At 54.7% G+C, this 19938-nt stretch overlaps 8 protein-coding genes across 8 annotated transcripts; 5 read left to right on the forward strand and 3 right to left on the reverse strand.

Moving 5' to 3' along the window:
* Positions 1-367: 367 nt before the first annotated feature.
* On the forward strand, positions 368-1132 carry dddW (Dimethlysulfonioproprionate lyase DddW; the record flags this gene model as incomplete). Its single annotated transcript, XM_032022895.2, has 3 exons — positions 368-446; positions 509-590; positions 694-1132. The coding sequence occupies 3 exons, from the start codon at positions 368-370 to the stop codon at positions 1130-1132; spliced, it is 600 nt and encodes a 199-aa protein (XP_031880265.2).
* Positions 1133-1406: 274 nt separating this feature from the next.
* Positions 1407-3438, reverse strand: CGGC5_v006236 (putative transporter; the record flags this gene model as incomplete). Its single annotated transcript, XM_032022896.2, has 6 exons — positions 1407-1573; positions 1633-2396; positions 2482-2862; positions 2898-2944; positions 3013-3105; positions 3205-3438. The coding sequence occupies 6 exons, from the start codon at positions 3436-3438 to the stop codon at positions 1407-1409; spliced, it is 1686 nt and encodes a 561-aa protein (XP_031880210.2).
* Positions 3439-4154: 716 nt separating this feature from the next.
* CGGC5_v006237 (putative transporter) lies at positions 4155-6054 on the reverse strand (the record flags this gene model as incomplete). The annotated part of the gene is made up of 5 exons (XM_032022898.1): positions 4155-4343; positions 4397-4539; positions 4593-4914; positions 4974-5494; positions 5562-6054. 5 exons carry the CDS (start codon positions 6052-6054, stop codon positions 4155-4157), a joined length of 1668 nt encoding a protein of 555 aa, XP_031880263.1.
* A 1405-nt stretch (positions 6055-7459) lies between these two features.
* On the forward strand, positions 7460-9256 carry CGGC5_v006238 (uncharacterized protein; the record flags this gene model as incomplete). The annotated part of the gene is made up of 3 exons (XM_032022899.1): positions 7460-8033; positions 8088-8153; positions 8205-9256. 3 exons carry the CDS (start codon positions 7460-7462, stop codon positions 9254-9256), a joined length of 1692 nt encoding a protein of 563 aa, XP_031880262.1.
* A 363-nt stretch (positions 9257-9619) lies between these two features.
* On the forward strand, positions 9620-10007 carry CGGC5_v006239 (uncharacterized protein; the record flags this gene model as incomplete). The annotated part of the gene is made up of 2 exons (XM_032022901.1): positions 9620-9800; positions 9982-10007. 2 exons carry the CDS (start codon positions 9620-9622, stop codon positions 10005-10007), a joined length of 207 nt encoding a protein of 68 aa, XP_031880222.1.
* Positions 10008-10356: 349 nt separating this feature from the next.
* On the forward strand, positions 10357-11964 carry CGGC5_v006240 (uncharacterized protein; the record flags this gene model as incomplete). Its single annotated transcript, XM_066151669.1, has 2 exons — positions 10357-10962; positions 11023-11964. 2 exons carry the CDS (start codon positions 10357-10359, stop codon positions 11962-11964), a joined length of 1548 nt encoding a protein of 515 aa, XP_066009206.1.
* A 2385-nt stretch (positions 11965-14349) lies between these two features.
* On the forward strand, positions 14350-15928 carry CGGC5_v006241 (uncharacterized protein; the record flags this gene model as incomplete). The annotated part of the gene is made up of 4 exons (XM_032022903.1): positions 14350-14621; positions 14672-14963; positions 15139-15371; positions 15427-15928. 4 exons carry the CDS (start codon positions 14350-14352, stop codon positions 15926-15928), a joined length of 1299 nt encoding a protein of 432 aa, XP_031880220.1.
* Positions 15929-16606: 678 nt separating this feature from the next.
* Positions 16607-17248, reverse strand: CGGC5_v006242 (mitochondrial 54S ribosomal protein mL58; the record flags this gene model as incomplete). The annotated part of the gene is made up of 1 exon (XM_032022904.1): positions 16607-17248. The coding sequence occupies one exon, from the start codon at positions 17246-17248 to the stop codon at positions 16607-16609; it is 642 nt and encodes a 213-aa protein (XP_031880221.1).
* Between the last annotated feature and the right edge of the window lie 2690 nt (positions 17249-19938).

Consider the following 19938-nt stretch of genomic DNA (forward strand, 5'->3'; position numbering starts at 1 on the left):
TGTACTTCACTGGAGGAAGAAGAAGAAGTCTGGGGTAGAGTGTTGGCGCGGGATGGGATTGCCTGTAAGACACGGCAGAGTCATATTTCAGGAGGTTCACCATTGTTATTGACGACTTAAATACGATGTAAGCAGACGAAAATCAATGCATGCAGTCTGTTGCCCCCTTGCTTAAACTGGGGGTGTTCCCAGTGGATGCTCGGCCCCGGATGACGATGAATTTAGACGTTCCAGGGATCGTCGCCGGTCCGCCCGGACCGTTGGGGGCCAAGATTCTAGAGCGCTCTCCGCACATGTATCCAGCCATTGTTCCCACATGCTTGTCATCGGAGGCAAAGTTTACCCAAATAGGTCAAATCTGCCGGCAATGACTATTCTTATCAAAGAGCGGGACCAACAAGCCAGGGGTTCCATATTGGAAAAGGTCTTCCTTGCCTTGCTACATAGTACGCCTGGGTCCTGACATTCATCGAACAAGGCTTCATCATACCTCTAATCAGGTCAACAGAAACTGTCAACACTCATTCTTGGAAGCTCTCCACCTTTGAACGCTCACTAACCTTCACTACCGAAATGGAGAAACCCTGTTGGTTCGTTTGGCCCCTGCCCCTGCTGTTGCGGTTGCTTGTCTCCATGGTTTCTCTCCGTTTTGGAGGCATCTTTAGTCCGCAGACTAACTTAATGTCTAATCAGCTCGCACAAGCGACATAATAGCGGAGCGGCACCGTCGCCGGTTTTGATGGATCATTCGACCATCACCAACTTAGCCGAGAGCGCATTCCCCGAGCCCTTGTACGGCAATGTCACTTGGCAAACGCTGCTGTCGAGACCCGACACCTTGACTGATTCCATGTGTGCGGGACTCGCAACCTGCCCACCCGAGGGCTTTCTTGCTCTCCACCAGCACACCCAGGCCGAGATCTATTACATTCTTTCCGGCACCGGAAGCGTCGAGATCAATGGCAAGCGGCACGCCGTCTCGGGTGGGAGCATTCTGTGGATACCGGGGGATGCCGTACATGGTGTCTTCTGCGGGCCTGGTGAGACCCTGCGCTGGCTTTATGTTTTCCCTGAGGCTCGGTTTGAGGACATCGTCTATCGGTTCCAAGAACCCATCAAAAGTAAATTGTAATCAAGATGTCGCAAGTTAGTTAGAGCAGCTCTTGAAGGCATAAGGATGAGTATCAATACGTCTCAAAGGCGGTCGAGGACTTAAGACCGATAATGAAAGGCTGGAATGGAGGAAGAACTCAGAATGAAACACGATAAGAGTAGGACGATGATGAGAGATGAGTATTAGAAACAATTCAGAAGTCAATTATGTGTATTGCTGCAAGTTGACTGAAATAACACAGCCCATGACCATCTGTACGATTTTACACTTTTGTGAACGCATGTTTTTGAAGCTAGTGGGCGAATCGCATATCAATAGCCGTCTGCTTTTCTGCCTCTGAAGCCTCTGCGTATCTCCTCTCAAGTATACGATTACGCCAGATGTAATACAGCTTCATGCCGATGAACAGCAGAATGTTGATCACACAAAGCCCGATCAAAGCCTTGTTGGCGGTGTAATCTGAGTAGAGTTCGTAAGTGATTAGAAGAGCAATTCTGTAGAGTTTGAATGTTCCTTACAGTACGGCTTGTCCTCATCTCGATAGATGTTGACAGCAGCTATGCTGCCTATCTGATACGTCATGTTGTACACAGCTGTTGCGACCGCTCTAGTACCCACACTACGTGAGTTGCGACTCGCCATTCCGACGAGTACGGAGTGCGTGTACGGGATCGAGTTGATCCCGGTGAGCAAGGCATACCGGACCCAGGGGTTTGCGGACTCGGGTAGAGCGACAAGCGCGATGAAGAAAGGAAGCATCCAGATGTTGCTGCAGGACGATATGATGGAGCGTTCTTTGAAATACTCGGATAACCAGCCAAAGATCAGGACCTGGACGCCAACCATTAGTTTGTTGCGCTTGAATACTTTTTGTCGGACTATACTTGCATTGATGGCGAATAGGGCATAGCTTGGTATCGCAAGCATATTGGACTCGAAGACAGAGTACCCCATGTCACGAAGGATGAGGGACAGGTAGTTGGCTGTCGGCTGGAACGGAATCCAGGCAAAGAGGCCAACGAGGAAAATGGGCCACAGGTCCACAGTCGTCAGCGCTGTCCAGAGACCGTGGAAAGTTACGGCAGTTCGATTATTCATGTCGCCTTTTGTAGGGTCGTCTCTGAGGATTCGGTTCACGAGGACCTCTTCCTCGTGTTCTGTCCACCACTTGTTAGATCCATCTGGGCGCCTGAACGCGCGAGCGGGCTCGCAGACAGAAGGAGGCATGACGAAGAAGCTTATTGAACCGATGATGACGCATATAAGTCCTTCGAAGAGGAAACTAGGCATTCATTTGGATCAGTATTTGCGGTAAGAAGACACGTCTGCAGAGGATAAGGAAGTTCGTCGCTTGGTCTTGTACTTACAGCCATTGCCAACCCGCCCAACCTCTTATACCCCTCATGGCGAGGAAGCCCGCCGCCAGTAGGGCACCGTAGATCTGTGTGATGGGAATGACTGTGTAAAACACACTAAGGCGGATGGGGAGTTCGTTGTTCTTGTAAAAGTACGAGAGATAAAGCACCATCTCCGGAATGAAGCCTCCTTGTACGAAACCGAGAAGCCCACGGAAAGCCCAAAAGCTAGCTCGGTTGTTCATGAGCGTCTGGAGGGCGCACAGCGCACCAAACATCGTAATTATCGTGGGAGTGTATCTGAATGGTCCAACCTTTTTGCTGATCAGGCCACCGGGCAGTTCAGCGGCAAGAAAACAGACGAGGTAGATTGTTTGACCGGTGTTGTAATCACTGCACGTGAGGGGTTTAGCAAAGCTTTCCGGTACGAAGGGCTGTCCACTACTTGCTTGGTGTTCATTTTCAGGTCGTCTAGCTGATGAGCCACTTCAGTAAGCCTTCATTCTGATTGTCATTGGATTGAGAATGATCGCTAGGTCGTACCATGTTGTCGGATATTGCACGATTTACATTCCTGCGTACTAAATCGAGACTGGAAAACATTACCCAGACCCAGGTCATGATTCTCCAGTCCAACTGTCACGATTGACATAGTTATCAGCTGAGAAAGTCTACACTCATGACGCTGATTTCGACTTGGTGTGTTCAAGAGTCTGGGTGCTCAGAGGTAGTTACCTTCTTCTTGAGTCGCTTCTCCTCCTCCGCCGACCATGTCAATGCCGCATTGAATCGATGTCTCCCCTCGTATGTCGCACTTTCGTAGACTTGTTGCCAATGTGTGGCACGTCTGGGATTGGAGAAGACATGTGGCTCGACAGAGCCTAGGACCTCACCGGTGGAAGGAGGGAGCTCATCGCGGACATTGACGTCAGGCTCAGATCCGCTGGTGTCCGGGGCCTTGGAAGACATATTGTCTTTCGAACACGTCTCAAATAGGAGCGTAATGCAGCGGCTGAAAGAGTACAAAAGCCTACGCAAGATGATTTGTCGTAGATGAGTCTTTTACGGCGGCTCAAATGAAATAGCTGTCGAACCAAATGCCTTCTCTTGAATCTCTGCCCATCGACGTCCTTGTAGCATCTCGTCTTGTCTCTTGCGTCACACCTTGCATAACACCTGCGTTCCTCGCAATGCAACAATTGTGTGATATGCAATAGCAGTTGCGCGATCAGGAAGAACAGGCTTGTTATGGTTTAAGGTGGACTTTTATGGGCTGAGGATTCGTTGCTAGCCTCGGGCTGGGAACTCTGGTTCTTGATGGAGGAGTAACATAAAAACGTGTTCAAGGTCGGGAAGTCACTGAGATCTTGCATGGTACAAATGCGTTCGGATTCTGCACTCTAGTGTAACAAACCAAATGTACCAAGCCCTGTCTATTGAAATACCTCCTTTTTGTCTATCCCTGTACATGGAGCGCCACCATCGCACTTCTATCCACCCTCGAGGGACTTCATCTACATGTCCGGTGCGCTTAAGTTTATCATTCATCATCATGCAATCACTACTGTGCCCATGGCCGATGTACGTAAGATGTTGGTTGGGCCCCGATCACGGCCGTTCTATGGAGCCTCTCGGCATGACGTGATCCAACCACCCCTGAACACGCCCCCTGATGGCGATCCTCCTTACTTGTGAGTGCTCCGAAGACCGCGGGGACTGGCAAACAGCGCCGCGACTAGCGCGATAGCTGCGAACGTGGTGGATGCAGCAAAGGCGTATCGGATGCCTTCGTAGTAGACCATGCGAGCGGGGAGACGCACCTCCACCGGGAGGGTCTTGAGGGCTGTCACAGAATGACGAATCTCGTCGATGAGCTTCCATGATGTTAGCAACTGAGACACCAAGGGATAATTAGGGAACTTCATACTCTCCACTTGTCAGGGACATCGCCGAGAGCATCTGGCAGACGGACGCTCAGGGTCGTCTGAACGATGGCCGAGGTGATTGCAACGCCCCAGACGGTGCCAAGGGAGCGGACGAGGTAGACTGTTGATGCCGACACGGCGTGATCTGTGGTTCATGTTAGCCCGAATTTGATGTTCTGATAGTGAGGCTCGACCTACCGGCGTGATCAAACGAAGCTAGTGTCGTGAAGAGGATGGCGGGGTAGATAATCCCCTGGCCGAGATTCGCTGGGAAGATGTAGACCAAGTACTTCCAATTGCTATCCTCAAACTGCAGAGCCGTCACCAGGGCGTTTCCGAAGAGCATGAAGAAAGCTCCTGTGCGAACAAGCCAGACGAGCTTGCCCCAACGTGACATGACGATTCCGGCAACGAGGCCGCCAAGAGGGGTTGCGAGCGATGGAATCGCCAGTCGGGCGCCGGCTTTGGTCGCCGAGTCCAGCAATACGACCTGGAAGAAAAGAGGCAGCATGAAGAGATACTGTCTCGAGTTAGAAGCGTTTCCCGTCAATCGAAATGATCTCAAGAGTCGTCACTTACAGCGTACGCAGCGAGTCCAGCACAAACGTTCGAAATCTGCGTCAACACCGGCAACCGACCCCTCAGCATCCTCAATGGGATAACAGGAATAGCCCTCGTTCTCGCCTCAACGACCAGAAACAGACCCAACAGTAGCACGCTTCCCACCAGCGTCCCAATGACGATCGGACTGCCCCAAGGCAACTCATTCCCGCCCAGGCTCAGTCCGACGAGCTGCACCGAGATAGCCACCACGAGCAACAGCGCACCGGAAACATCGACGCGGGTCCAGATAGCCTTGAAATCAGTCGTGTCGATGTCAAAGCCGCCCTCGGGGTTCTTAATCACAATCGCACCGAGGACGAGGGCCAGGATGGAGACAGGGACCTGGAGGAGGAAACACCAGCGCCAGCCGATATGGTCGGCGATGGAGCCGCCAAAAGAGGCGCCCGCCACGGCGCCGAAGCCGAACATGCCGTTTTGAAGGGCCTGGTACATGCCGCGCTTGCGGAAGGGGATCATGTCTGAGTTGACGATTGTTGCTGGTGGCCTGGTCAGTCGTGTCTACTCATACATGCCTCGAGAGATGCAAATGAAATCGGAACATACCCATTGTCATCAATCCGCCACCACCAAAGCCTGTCAGCGCTCTCATGCAATTCAACAACACCACGTCGCGCGCCAGCCCGCACCCGAGACAGCCCAGCCCGAACGTGACGCTGCTGACGAAGAAACATACGCGCCGGCCGAAGATGTCGGAGAAACGGCCGTAGAGCGGCTGGAAGGCGGTGCTGGTGACTAGGTACGACGTCGTCAGCCACGAGGCGGTGTTGGCGGCGTCGAATTCGGAGCTGATGACGGCGTACGTCGCGGCGGTGATGGTCCCGTCGAAGCCGTACAGGAAGACGTTGGACATGATGGCCAGCTCGATCCAGGTGAAGCCCGGCGGGGGCTTCCAGGCTTCGCCGGAGGTTACCGCGGCGCCGGGGTCGCGGAGGAGGGGCTGGTCTTCGCGGGGGGCCGGGTCGGCGTCGGGGTACGGGGGCGGCGGTGAGACCGGGGCCCGGGCCTCTTCGTCGGAGTGGGGCCGAGGATTTGGCATTTTCAATGTCTGATTGCCTTCAGAGTGTGTGGCTGATTGCATGTGCTGGTAAGACAAGAGAGTCTCAGTCTGCAGGAACTAGGATGGGTGCCGCGTGGACGTTAGATGAGACGGAAGTGGGGATGCGCGGCTGTTCAATGGGAGGATTTCATTGAGTTGGGGAGTGAAAGAAAATTCAAACGGCCATCACGCAATCGGGGCCACAGCGACCCGGTCTGACTCTTCCGGCGCGGCTTTAAACTTGTCAGTGCTGGATGGAGTCGATAAGCCGGGGTATGGGCGGGAATGACGAAGTGCAAGGCGGGACCATTTTTTTCTCTGCTCTTCAGTTTCATCCGCCGATGGGGAACCGGCGGGGTGACGTGGGGCCGGGCTTCGTCCGCACGGTACAGGGCCCTTGGTCTCGGCGGGCCAGCTTCGGTGCCGGGTCGGGTAGCCGACGATTCTTGTATGCGTCTTGGTTTTGATGGAGAATGTATATCACACCATATGCATCTCAAGCACGTAATACTTCATACTCTTGTACCGTTCACGCTGTTTACGCCGTTTGCTGCATCGTTCCTGGCGTTGAAATGATTCCACATCGATTCTTGGTTGAAGGTGTCCAGGCACCCCGCGCTGGCGGCACACGGCATGAGATTCCGCGTGAGTGCCGGAGGTGGGGGGTTGATGTCATGATGAAGTCCATGCAAGTTCCGGCTCCATATTGGAAGCACCTGCTGGAAACTGACCGTTGTAAGTCATCTCCCTGAGTAGGATAGCTACTAGATATCCGAAGAGTCCAGAGGCAGGGGCAATCCTACAAAGCACGCAATGAAAGAGTTTTCATCGCGCTGCGTCTATAGAAGCATACCGAAACATTACTCAAGACCCCGAACACCCGAAGGACCGGTGTACGTTGATAAGCGGCCTCAAGCACTAGTGAGTCTGCACGCACGAAGCATTGTGTGGTATACGTCCGTTGTGGACCTCATCGTGCAATACATACGATGAGTCAGGCCGAAGACAAGTGCTGTCGCTCCAATCTATCAAGCCCCGGCTGGTTCAATTGTGTAGTCCGTAACATCCATGGTGCCATCCATACGTTCCGTACGCTCAGGCAGTGCTTCAAGGATAGTGATGTCGCCATGCCGATCCGACGACTGAGGGGAAGCACACCCGAAGTCTGCTGATTTAAAAAGGGCGGGGTATCTCATCTCTGTCCTAACGTTGACCTCACCCAGCAACAGCTCTCACAAGCAAAGCATTGCAAACTAAAAACATTGGAAAACACGTGAAGGAAATTCTCACAAGTCATCTTTGAACTCTAGGGCTCATGTACTTCACCAAGGTGAATGTACCTATTCTTCGCAATGGGTAACCCAACGGAAATAGCTGACGCACCTAGGTTCCCCGGCCACCCACCATGAAGCAGCACAAGACCGCCCTCCTCGCCGCATCCGCGCTCCTCGCCCCCCTTGCGTCCGCGGACTGGCAGTACCGCTCCCGCCCGGACCTCGCCCCGCCGCGCTTCAACATCACCATTCCGGCGACCGCGGACGTCGAGCAGGGCTACCTCTTCGTCGCGCCCTTCGCGGGCCTCCCGGACACGCCGACGGAGCAGCACGGCCCGCGCCAGGCGGGGCCGTACATCTTCCGCGATGACGGCGAGCTCGTGTGGAGCGGGTACGCCATCTACAGCATCTGGGCTACCAACTTCCAGGCGGCGCGCTGGCGCGGCCGGGACGTGCTGTTCAGCTTCGAGGGCGACCATAACCCCGGGTACGGCCACGGGCATGGGCATGTCACGTTTTTGGACCAGCATTACGAGACGATCCGGGAGCTGCGCGCGGGCAACCACAAGCTCGTTGATAAGCATGAATTTCATGTTGTTTATGAGGAGACTGGGTTGATTCAAATTTATCAGCCTGTTCCGAGGGACTTGACGCCGTGGGGCGCGGAGCCGGAGCAGCAGTGGATTGTGAATGCTATTATTCAAGGTGGGAAAGTTTGCTTCGCAAAAACACCCGGATGTCGTACTGATGGTGTCATAGAGTTGGACATTGCTACTGGCAAGCTCCTTTTCGAATGGTCCAGTCTTGACCATGTCTCTCCTGATGGTAAGCTGCCAGCTTTCACTTGAAAGGCACATCATCTGATAAATATAACAGAAGCTATTCTGCCCATCAACCCTGGCCAGGCTGGGTCAGGCTACAACAGCTCCGACGCTTGGGATTACTTCCACATCAACAGCGTCGACAAGGATGCCACTGGCAACTACCTCATCTCCGCCCGCGACGCCTGTTCCGTGCACAAGATCAACGGCACTGACGGATCCATCATCTGGCGTCTGGCAGGCACAAACTCGTCGTTTGACCTCGGCGAGGGCGTCGACTTTTGCTTCCAGCACCACGCTCGCTGGCTGTCCCAAGATGGCGAAGAGGAGGTGCTGAGTCTGTACGATAACAGCGCCCATGGCACGGAGCACGGCGGCGGTAGAGAGGTGCACACAGCGCCGACGAGCAGTGGGAAGATCATCCGCGTGAACACGCGTACCTGGAAGGCCGAGCTGGTCCAGGGCTTCTACCCCCCTGATGACTTGCTCTCCAAGAGCCAAGGCTCGACGCAGATTCTGCCCGGTGGCAACGCGCTCGTCAACTGGGGTTCTTCTGGAGCTGTGACCGAGTTCAAGGCCGACGGCACTCCCATCTTCCACGCGTACATGGACTCTGGCGACCTTGGGGTGGCGGTGGAGAACTACCGCGCATTCCGCTTCAACTGGACCGGATTGCCTTCGGAGGAGCCTGCGATCGTCGCGCTTGAGAACAAGGACGGCACGACGGTGTATGTTTCTTGGAATGGCGACACTGAGACCGAGATTTGGCGCTTCTATGAGCTCACCGACGAGTACGGCTCGAGGAGCTTCCTTGGCGAGACTCAGCGAACCGGCTTTGAGACTTCACTGCACATTCCTGGCCGTCGGGTTGGTCATGTTGCGGCGGAGGCAGTCGATGCTCTTGGCGGCGTGCTGAGGGGCACTGGTGTCGCCAAGATTGAGCAAGAGATCCTGCCCATCAGCGCTGGGAAGGGCCGCAAGGTGCCGCACCCTCAAGTCGCGGAGAGCCAGCGTCCCAAGGAGAAGGTGCTTGAGAAGGCGAAGAGCTTCTGGGAGGAGTGGTCCATCTTCCGCATCGTCGGCTGGCGGAAGGCGGGCGACCTCTGATGGCTGCCATTCGTGAAGCAAAGCGCAGCATTCCTGCCAAGAAAGACGGATGAGTGCGACGTGGTTGGCCACGAGCTCGTTCACCCCGCCATTGCTGCGCTGCCACTCAGAAGTTGCTTATCCAACCGGTGAGGCGATGCAGTATCGATAGCGGGTATTTGGAAGACGTAGTGTCCCGTCCTAGATCGTAGTCAATTGAATCGATACTGGAGCAGGCCTTGATACGTCTCACGAGTGATGTCGAATGGAAGTCACCAATCTGTGCTGTGGTGCCTTAGCTTGAGCGCACCATACCCACTGCGTGGAACGTGCACCTGGGACACACGCTTACATAATATGAGACCCACGTTGCGTTGCAAATAAATGTCCTTCCGCCGCAAATTTTTCTTCCAACGTCCTTCCTCCCACTCAACACGAACAAATTCCCGGCAACAAACGCAGGACCAGGCGCGTCGCAGTGAAACTCGACAGGATCGGTTCACAGTCTTATTTCTGGCTGAGATTCTTCTTTTTCTGCGGCCGTCTGGTCCTGAAACCTCAAACTGTAAGTTCCTGCTGATTTCCTTCCATATCACCGTCTCAAATGATGAGAAATTAAACTTCCATGGCAATGATATCTATTTACATGATTATTGTTACACACTGAAAATCCTGAACCGACATTCATTCACTCACCTCATGTCTATTCGTCTGTGTCGCGATCAATGACTAACGAGGTTCAATAGGCTGCAATGCTTGGCTTGATGGCTGAAGGGGTTCCGTTTGGTGGGTTGGAGGGCAAGATAGTAAATACGAGATATTTCTCCCAGCGTTTTTGCATGCGGTACCCCCCTACCTACCCTTGTGATGGCCCAAACTTGATTCCGTATCGTGCTGCGAAACTAGCTTTCCTGAACTCGCCAAGGCAAGTGAGCAAACAAAGAAGCTGGAAGGGGTAATGGCGACCGTTTCCCCCGGTCGACACTAGCATGCTGCCAAGCGGGAAGTACCTGCGTGCACTTTAATTACCAACACGCATTCCCCCGCTGTTGGTTCTCATTCCAACGCTCCTCCCCCTTTCAACCTCAATCAACCCCTTCACCACTATACGGACCTTCAACATGGCCAAGGCAACGCTCGAAACGCTGCCTCCGGAGATTCTCCATCAAATTTTCTCACTCGTCGTCGCACAAAAAGATGAGTACACTACCAGTCTCTGCTGTACAAGCAAGCGCATCCGCGAGTTCTCGAGCGCCGCGCTGTATGGGACCCTCACTCCTCATGAACCCTCGGGTCCGGATGAGCTCAGTCTTCAGCGCGTCGTTGCCCTCTTTCACGCGTTGACCCTCAACCCACGCCTCGGCGAGCTCGTACAGGAGATCGACCTCTTTCACCTATATACGTGCACGAAGTGGGAGCCTAGCCATCTACAAATGTTCCAAGGCATTTACACCATGTGGAGAAGTGAGAAAATGGAAGCTCTCCCCGGCCTGTTCTTGCCTCCGCCTCAACTTCTCAACCAAGTCCAATACATGGTGTGGCTATCGGAGCTGCTCATCACGAAAATGCCTAACCTGCATACCCTCGCGATCAGGTCTCAAAGTTGGCTTCGGAATCACCTGATCGGTGACAAAAAGCGGGATGGGTCTGAATTTTACCATATGGAGACGTTGGACATCATTTCCAGAGCTGCTGGGAGGCGAGTGCTGTTTCCTCACCTAAAGAACGTATGTATGGACATGAGCGACTGTTTGAAACAGCTCAGTGACGTCGCACCCAATATCGAGTCCCTCGAACTGAACGTTGTTCTCTGGCACGCGGATGAACCGGCCGACGTCCCCGACTTCAATTTACCCCATCTCAAGTTTCTCGAGATAGGAGATAACTCTGTTGTCACAATGCGGGTGCTTCCTGAGCTGGTTAGAAAACTGCCCAGCCTACAAAAGCTTCACTATGAGCATACAGACAGCGGGCTATATTCAGACGACGATTGCCCCACTCCTCGAGGCATCGTCAATTCATTGAAGCCCATCGCAGAGCAAATGAAGGAGCTCAAGCTGAGCCATTTCGACCGATGGATCGTCAAGCTTTGTCATGAAACTGGGGTCAGCAGATACGCCCAGAAGTTCGTCGAACCCGCTGGCGTCCTGGAGCCTCTGGAGTTCCTTACGGTCCTCGAGCGTCTGGATGTTGACTCCGACTGTCTTTGGGTACAGCGACACCCATACGTCAGAAGGTCCAACTACGAGAAGGTCATGCATCTCATCAAGTTGCTCCCCCAGCGACTGCAGGACCTCAAGTTCGACGGGCTCAACGACGATGACGCAGACGGCGACGACCCGGACCCCAGGATACACTTCGTCAGAGAAGTTGCACTCAATGACGGCGACGAAAACATGGAAAACTCTGAAGAACAGTGGGACAGCATAGACTATCCGTACGTGAGAAGCAACTGGCCCCGCGGCAGTTACGTTCATGAGCACGCTCATGATGGGCTTTTGCTGCTCCCGCGTCACTTACGACAACGCTGCCCCGACCTACAGTCGGTGACATATCGCTTTCTACCGAAAAGCCCAGGGCTTGCCCCGGAGCAACTGCAGACTCTCAAGCAAGCATTTGCCGAGGTAGGAATCGCGTTTCACCCTTCTGAGCGCGATGAGTACGAGATAGAAAAGCGGATTCTTCGACATTACTGGCATTCCGACATTCCGCAAGCAGAGTGGTTCTGAGCTTAAGCAATGTTTGGGGCGTTCTCTATAAGCGCTCATACACTTACGGCTGTGTAACTGTTCCTTGAAAAGGGCTTTTCTTCTTCCGTAATATTGGATAGACTTTGGAAACAATTACCATAATCACGGCGGCAATAGGAAAGATAGGCAGGCAGGATGTGGTAGGTTGGGACGGCATAGACAGTGTGACCTACGGCAGGGAAGCAGCTCCTTGCCAGAGCTCAACCTTTATATAAATTTTGTATACTTCATTCTCGTACGAATATGGTCGTCGAATCAAACTTGTTTATCGTGGAGCCTGCATAGCTTTTCCGGCCGTACACTGCAAGATTCTTACCTTGATCTCAACCGTCTTGAAGCCTATTCGTTATGATTTGAAGTGCCGTGGTGCTGACCCCGTCGTACCGCCACACAAGCCACGGAATCAGCCAGCCAGACTGGTTCACTTCCTGGCCTCCTCCGCCCGTCCAGACATCCATGTCTTTTCGTTCCCATTCCTTCCCCCGTTCGCTTCTCGATTCCCTTCTCCTTGTCTCCGTCAGTTGCCTTCGTCGATTTTGCCCACTGTCATCCTAGATAGAGCTATCTCGAGCCTCGCGGGTGCTTTCATCCAGCACCGCCGGATTTTCAACTTTATGTAGCCCGGTCTTGTCGGCCGGCGAGGCTCATTTATGTTCTATTGGAAGTGCGTTGTGATGCCTGGTCCGGAACAGTCGAGGAGCTGGGCCATGGATCAGATTTTATAGCCAGAGGTCACACCGGGCCGGTGCAGGTTTCCGACACCGACATTCGGGACGCGGATCCGTGCAAGGACCGGGCCGGACCCGTGTCATTCACCTGCACCTGCACCGCAGGGAAGCAAGACAAGGGGAGAGACGTTCTAGAAAGGCGGGATCAGGGAGGGTCACTCCCTTAGGAAGGAAAAAAAAATTCATCATGTCATGGGGAGGAGCCCATCGTGAAACCCCCGCGTTTGTATGGGAGATCAGGTATAAGCTCTCGGAGAATCGGGAATATTAGCTAAAAGAAACGAAGCCCCCAGCATCGCCGAAGACGGCTCGGCGGTGCGCGGCTCGGGGTGGGGTGTTCCGTCTCCGGCTTTCGGGGTCGACCCCCGCCGCCAAGGGGAAGGGGGGCTTCACCGTGGTGAGCACGCAATTGGAGACCCAAGCAGAGTTGTGGAAAGCCATACTACTAGGTATGCAAGTAGACAGCACAGTGCCCGCGGACTCGCAAAGTCTGGGGTTTCCAATTTTTCGCGTCGAGGTCGAAAATAGAAGGTTGAGCACAGGCGTGTTGGGGAAAACGGAAACGCTGATGCACGCTGCGTCCGGGTGACCCAAGCTTTTCGCTGAGGCGCGGGTCACAGGGCCGCCGCCTGAGGTGTCGGCGCTAGAAAGCAACGGTGCATGTCGCCATCCCCCAGTGCATATGCGTTGTTGCTTGGGCGAACCGTGGCCATGTTTGTGTCGTCGTGACTTTTTCTGGGGTTTTGGCGGTCACCGGGTGATGGACTGGCGGTGGCATTCGTACCTGGTCAGCGCCTCAACCGTGTGTGGTGTTGCGCTCGCGTATCGTGGGGAGCGGTCTAGGTTCGCACCAGGCAGGTTAGCTGCAGTAGCAGTGGGCAGCGAGAGAGATCACCACCACCTCAGTGAGGTGTCGCCTGTGCCATGCCATCCCGCCAGGTCTCAGGTCTGGGTGAAGGGGGAGGTGGTTCGCTGGGTGAGGGTAGCTGGGCTTGATCTAATCTGATTCGATCCAGTGCGGGTACCTCTGGACTGGACCTTCCGAGTTGGCGCATCCGCATGCTGTTGCTGCTTGCTGGGTGCGCTGGCTGGCGCCCCCCTCCACCCAAGCTCTCTCCCCCCACCCCCTGGCAGCAGCAGCAACAGGATCGACCTGAACAGCGAACATCATCCTTCCGTCAACCACCACCCCGGCGCCCGCCTTGTGTCGTCGACTTGCGATGGGTTCAAACGTCGCATTTCTGGTCTCGTAGTGTCGTTTCTTCCACAAATTCGTTATATTTTGTTATCCTCGTTCTCTTTCTTATTCTATATCTCCGTTTAGTATCTCCACAGGATCTGCCGAGACAATACGTCCGTTGCGTCATCATTTCCGGTTGGGAAAACAAGCATCAGCTGCGGCATCGGTGGATTCTCGAACCCCACCCCGCCCATCCCAATCCCCATCCCACGCCATCAGGTGCACCTCACCACACAGTACACTACACTGCGGTCTACCTACACAGCTCGGCTCGGGTGTCAGGAACCGAGACCAGATTGGCAGCAACCCCAAGCTCGAGCATTGCTCGTGCGTCTGAACCGCTCACCGGCGCCCAGTCAAATATAGCTGGCCCCTGTCCAGCTGCCCTGGCCCAGCATGGTCGTCTTTGTTGATTTAGAAGAGGACGACGAACCTCTTCATGTCCTCGAGGCCCGTCGTTTAGCAGCAGCCGCCGCCGCCGTCACCCAACGCATCGAAGCACGCAACCGCGAGTATCAGCGTCAGTTCTACAGGCCCAACATGGCTGCCGTCGCCGTCTCAGTCCCCGTCCTAGCTCCGGCCATGCACACGGCTCCGCCTGCTGCTGCTGCACCGGAGCCATCCCCGACCTTCCAGAGTGCTGCCACTGAGGCTCTTGGCTGCTATCCGTAAGCTTACCCAACCCCAATGCCACACGATGTCTAACATGGACGTGCAGTGTCGTGATGGCCATCGCCGAACACATCGACCTCAACACCCTCGACAGCCTGGCCCGTACCTGCCGCATGGTCCGACAAGGCCTGCTCCAATACCGCAACATCCTCCTCTCCTCGACGCTACACTGCTCCAATGAGCTCGACCCCGTTGATCCGGAGTCAACCTTCCGCTACCGCGCGAGGGCGAGCAACTGGTACTACATGGAAGACGGACGCGCCTACAACGGCAAGAGCGGCAGCTGCGCCCGGGACCTGGTGACGGAGTGCCGGAGGTGTGAGACTGTTGTGTGCAGGGTATGCCGTCCTACGCCGTGCCGCGTGCCCTTGGCCCTCTCGCCGAGAGGGGCTCCCCTACTTGTGTGAAGAGGAAGGCAGCCTACCAGCCTCCCCAAGGGGACATGCGGCATTGGCTCGGGGAGGAGCCGAGAAGGCTACACAAGAACAGTCGATCGCTGACACGTCATAACAGAATTGTGCCATCAAACCCCCAGCCAGTACAGTCCTCAAAGACCGTCATCGCAGGCTGTGTCAGCCTTGCGTCAAGGCCCCAATTGCAGCGCTCGTGAATCCAGCTTTGGATCCCGAGACACCGCTCACCCACGACGCGGTGCGACGGGAGATCTGCAGATGCGAGCTTGATGGTGTCTGGCTCTGCCAGCCCTGCGGGCGGAGCATGCGCGCTGCCGATCAGGATTACCGGCGGTATGTAACCTCCGCCACCAACACAAAGAAAAAGCCATCCGCTAACGATTTACAGCATCTGGAAATGGCGCGCCCATTATGGTGAAGTCCTGGGCGGCTTGGGTACGGGCATTGGCGAGGGCGACCGCGGTGTTATCTGCGGTCGCGAACAGGCCTGCGTCGGCGCCAAGGAGCGTGAGAACGAGACTGATTGCGACGCTGAGGACGCGGCTGTAAGTGGCGCCAACCTCTGGGAGGCCACGGATGAGGTGCACCTCGATACCGTGCGGTACCAAAGGACGCCGAGCCCTCAACTCGGCCCTGGCTATGAGAGGCACGAGATTGAAGGCATCGGCGGCGTTGTGAAGACGAAGCTGGTGAGGATGGTGAGTGTGGGCGCATGCGTGCCCGAGTGGGACGACGAGCGACATTCATCCAAGATTCTCAGCAGAGAAGCCAATGGCATCAGGAGGAGCTGGTGCGGCTGGTGCTGGAGGGTCATACCTGGAAAGGATGACCTGGAGAAGGCCGGTGTTGAGATGACGGACAAAATGGGTGTCAAGGTGCCCAAGCTGTGAGCGCTTGGTACGGCGGGAATTTCTACTATAATGTGATGACGATGATGGGTTTGATATTTGCCTAGGATTATATAGATCGCCGTGTGTAGCGGCGACCAGGGGAGACAATAACTGCCAGCAGACTACACTAGCTGGACAAACAAGAGGAGGCTACGTAAAAGGGGTGGTCGGAGGGATGGATACACAGCCCCAGGTTCAGAAACGAACGGGCCTGATCTAGTAGTAGTGTTCATGATTCTTAGAAGTGACCATGCAGTGCTTGAGAAACTTATCTCGCACAAGTTGATAGGTAGTTCATGAGGGCGTATTTGTAATGGCGAACCGGGGAATGGGAAAAAAATTATACACGAGTTTCTATGAATTTTACTCATTGTACAGATATGATTGGGTGTTTCGCTCTTCAGCCCTGAGCATGGGTTCGTCCTTCGTCTCTATCCTACATCCCCTCCCACCGCCTGTTTTTTGTGTGTAAACCTCCATCATGGCACGTAGACACGCGAGCACGCGATCAAACACGTCGCAGCCTCCTTTTTTGCTTTTTCTTTTCGTCCCATATTGATACAGACAAGCCTCATCTGCCCATCTTCCCTCAACCTCATCCGCATGTAGCAGTCGTCCCTCGCAGGGGCCATGACCGTAGGTTTTTCTTCTCTGCAAATATGTAACCCCCAATCCATTTTACAGCTCGCCACGGAGGAGCATCTCCTTGCGGCGCGAGCGGTCCTCGCGGGCCTTTGTGCGGATCTTTCCCCAGCCGTCCTTGACGCTCTCGAGCTTCTGGGCGAGCTTCTCCTTGTGCTCGCGGGGCGCGGGGGTGCAGATGGTGACGAAGACCTCGGAGCAGTCGAACTTGCGGGCGAGGGCGGAGACGGACCAGGTGACGGGGTCGGCGGCGCGCAGGCGGCGGATCTCGGCGACGTCGGCGGGGGTGAGGTGGTAGCGCGGGTTGGCGCCGCGGGAGGGGACGGCGAGGGCCGGAGGCAGTTTTGTCCCTTCTGCTGATGGTGTGGCCGCCGCAGAGGTAGAGGAGGAGGCGAAGAGGTGGGAGAGGTTGGCGCGGCGGCGGGGGTCGGTGGGCGGGAGGAACTTGAAGGGGGTGTGGAAGACGGAGGGGGCGGCGGAGGGCGGGTTGATGAGGATTGTGTCGCCTTGGTGCGAGGGGAGGAAGTCTGGGTGGGGCGCGATCTTGAGGGCCTTCTTTGTGCGGGTTGTGGTCTTGTGGCCGCGGCGGAGGGTAAGGGATGGCGAGGGCGAGGGGGATGGTCTGGCGGCGCCGCGGAGGAGGGTGGCCGCTGGGCGGGTTATTGTCCTTGCTTCCATTGTCGCGGTGTGTGGTGGTGATGTGGTTTTTTGGTGGGCTGACCAGACCGGAGCGGAGGGATCAATTGGGTGAGGGGAGGTTGTTTTTTTCGACTCGGCCGGCGTCGTCGTCGCTTCGGAGGATGAGGAGGGCGGCGGTGTCCGGGTCGGCGCGAGGGCGGGAGGGGGTGGTGTTCGCGGTGGTGAGGCTCTCTCGGGATGGACCCTTGGAGGTGGTTTGGACATTGAAGTTTTTTGGAGCGTTGGAAATTTTGATTAGGTAAGGTGTGGGGATAGCTGTCCCGAATGGGGGAGCTCACAGCTCTGGCTGATTACATAAGTGCATGGTGGCTTTTTGGGCGGAAGCCAGAAAACCGTTCGCTTATGTAACAACATCAGCTTTCTTAAGTTCACTCTCTTGGGACTGCTAGACACGAAACGCGACGCGGTACCTCTCTCTATAGGGTAATTTGGCATAAAATTGCTCCAGTCGAAGATGATGTGCGGCTGTTTGCAGAGTTTGTTCAATAAGGAGACCTTGAATGCTGAAGAAGAGTAGCTCTTGTTAGCCATCCTATCTTGCCCCTCATATCGCTCCCTCGTTTCGCTGCGGAAAGCTGTATGCGACTCGAGCCGCTGAAGTATTGTTCTTCTTCAGTGGTGCTTATCCAGTCGAGACGAAGCTTCAATATACGGCGTGGCCTCGACTTCTGTGAGCGGATTCTCATAACAGACCATCAAACATGAGATCTCTCGCTTTTCGACCCGAGGAGTTTGGCGCCGGCATCGGGAACGCCCCTGCGTTTTCCGACTCGGAAAGTCAAGACATTGGCTTTCGCCCGCATGCGCATCTTATTTCCTCTGCCGAACCAACATTCATTTAACAGCGTTTCATAGCATATTAATCCAGGCCAGAGCACCACGCCTCTCATGAAGATCATCATTGGCACAAGGGCTTGCGTTTCGACTTAGCATGCCTTATGCCAAGACATTCTTGTTTATCGGACGTGGTGTAATGTCTCCCTTGGTCCAGAAACGCTCCCATGCCTTACAGCTCTGGGGCTCAAAACTAGAATGAGTGACTAGTGATGACCGGAACAGCTGCAAAAGCGTGAGGAACGGAACGAGGCTAGAAAGGGAATGGCTGTCGGAATCTTGGCGTGATATCGTCATTTACCCTTCCCATATTGAGTTTTGCTATCCGGGCCGGAAACTACCTAGATCAGTTCTAGTGGTTCATTTTATCTGAAAGAATCAATTTTGTCATCCCCAATGTTCCTATCGTCCCGGGACCTGTCCACATCTGTCTCTTTCTCTACGGTCGTCATCGTCGCTGCCCTTGTTATCGTTTCCTTACGCCCACTACCCGTCTTGATAGCTTTACATATCCGCCCGGATAGCAAAACTCTTCCTTATTTTGTGATTCGCGTTAGCAAATGATGGACCGGTCCCGTAATCTGAGACTTCCAGGGCCTGGGTTGACGATGGCGTTCCGCTCCACGGTCTTCCGCGTTCCAGTAAACCCTGCAACCCACCCCTTAGCATATTTTCTCACAGGCCTGTCTTTACCTGCTTCATTTTGCTGATTCTGTAGAAGACATTCTTCCATCTTAGTGAAGACCCGGGGACCCAGACAGAGCCTCTGTAAACATTCAGGGATCGCGTTGTACAGTCATCACAATCGCTCAGCAACCTGTTGATTTATGCGTTGGTCTCTGTCAGATTACAAGTTGGATTTTGTCGATGTTTTCCGATGCCCCATTTACTTTGAACGCAGCCATCTCCAATCAGTATGGCTAGGATTTCTACCTTCATCACGGCCCTCGCGGCCGTAATACCTCGTTGTCACTGCTTCGGCGTTACCGCATCGAACAACGCACTCGTTTTGGCCAATGCCATTTTTACCGGCCCCGGAGTAGTTGTGCAATCGGCGACTTTTACAGGATCATCGGCCAGTTCAGGGACATTCACAGGCGGCCTTGGCGGCATCGGTAATGGTGCAATTTTGACGACTGGAAACGCCGTGGGGGCTCTTCCCAACGGTGACCATTATGTGAACAACGGAGCGGCCGGAAGCGATACATATTGCGGCACTAACACTTTCAACGCTGCAATTTTGAGCGTCTCTGTCGCTATTGCCAATGGCTACAACGGAGTGGAAGTCGAATTCATCATGGCCTCAGAAGAAGAAGGGTATGTTCTCGCCAGCAGCCAATTTTCTATTTGATGAGTCAAGACTGCTGACGACTTAATAGGGGAAGTCCTGATCCCATCGGTATCTTCCTCGGCGGCCAGCAGTACGCCATAGGCTATAACGGGGCAAAGATCACGGCACAATCCCCTTATTTCAGCCAGCCGATCGTCATCACGCCGCCCGACAGCGTCTCATCGTACCCAGGCTCGACCCCACCTCTTCTGGTAGGAATCCCGGCTACCGGTACGAAGCAGATGGTCTTTGCCATTTGTGACTTCAGTGATACGGAATGGGACTCCGCTCTCATGTTAAAGGCGGGTGGCTGCGTGCAGTGCAATTCTCAAGTCATAATCGACTACGTGACAACAACGGTCATTGTTGCAGCAGGGCAGGAGTTCACATCGACGGTGAAGGCTTCCGGCACTGTCTCGGGGACCATAACCATTGGGGTTACTGCAACAGCTACGTCAACCTCTACATCGACGACTTCATCGAGCTCGGCGAGTTCTGCAAGTTC

This window comes from Colletotrichum fructicola (genome assembly GCF_000319635.2).
Source record: "Colletotrichum fructicola Nara gc5 chromosome Unknown KSG_Nara_v1_contig03, whole genome shotgun sequence".
Taxonomy (NCBI): Eukaryota; Fungi; Ascomycota; class Sordariomycetes; order Glomerellales; family Glomerellaceae; genus Colletotrichum; species Colletotrichum fructicola.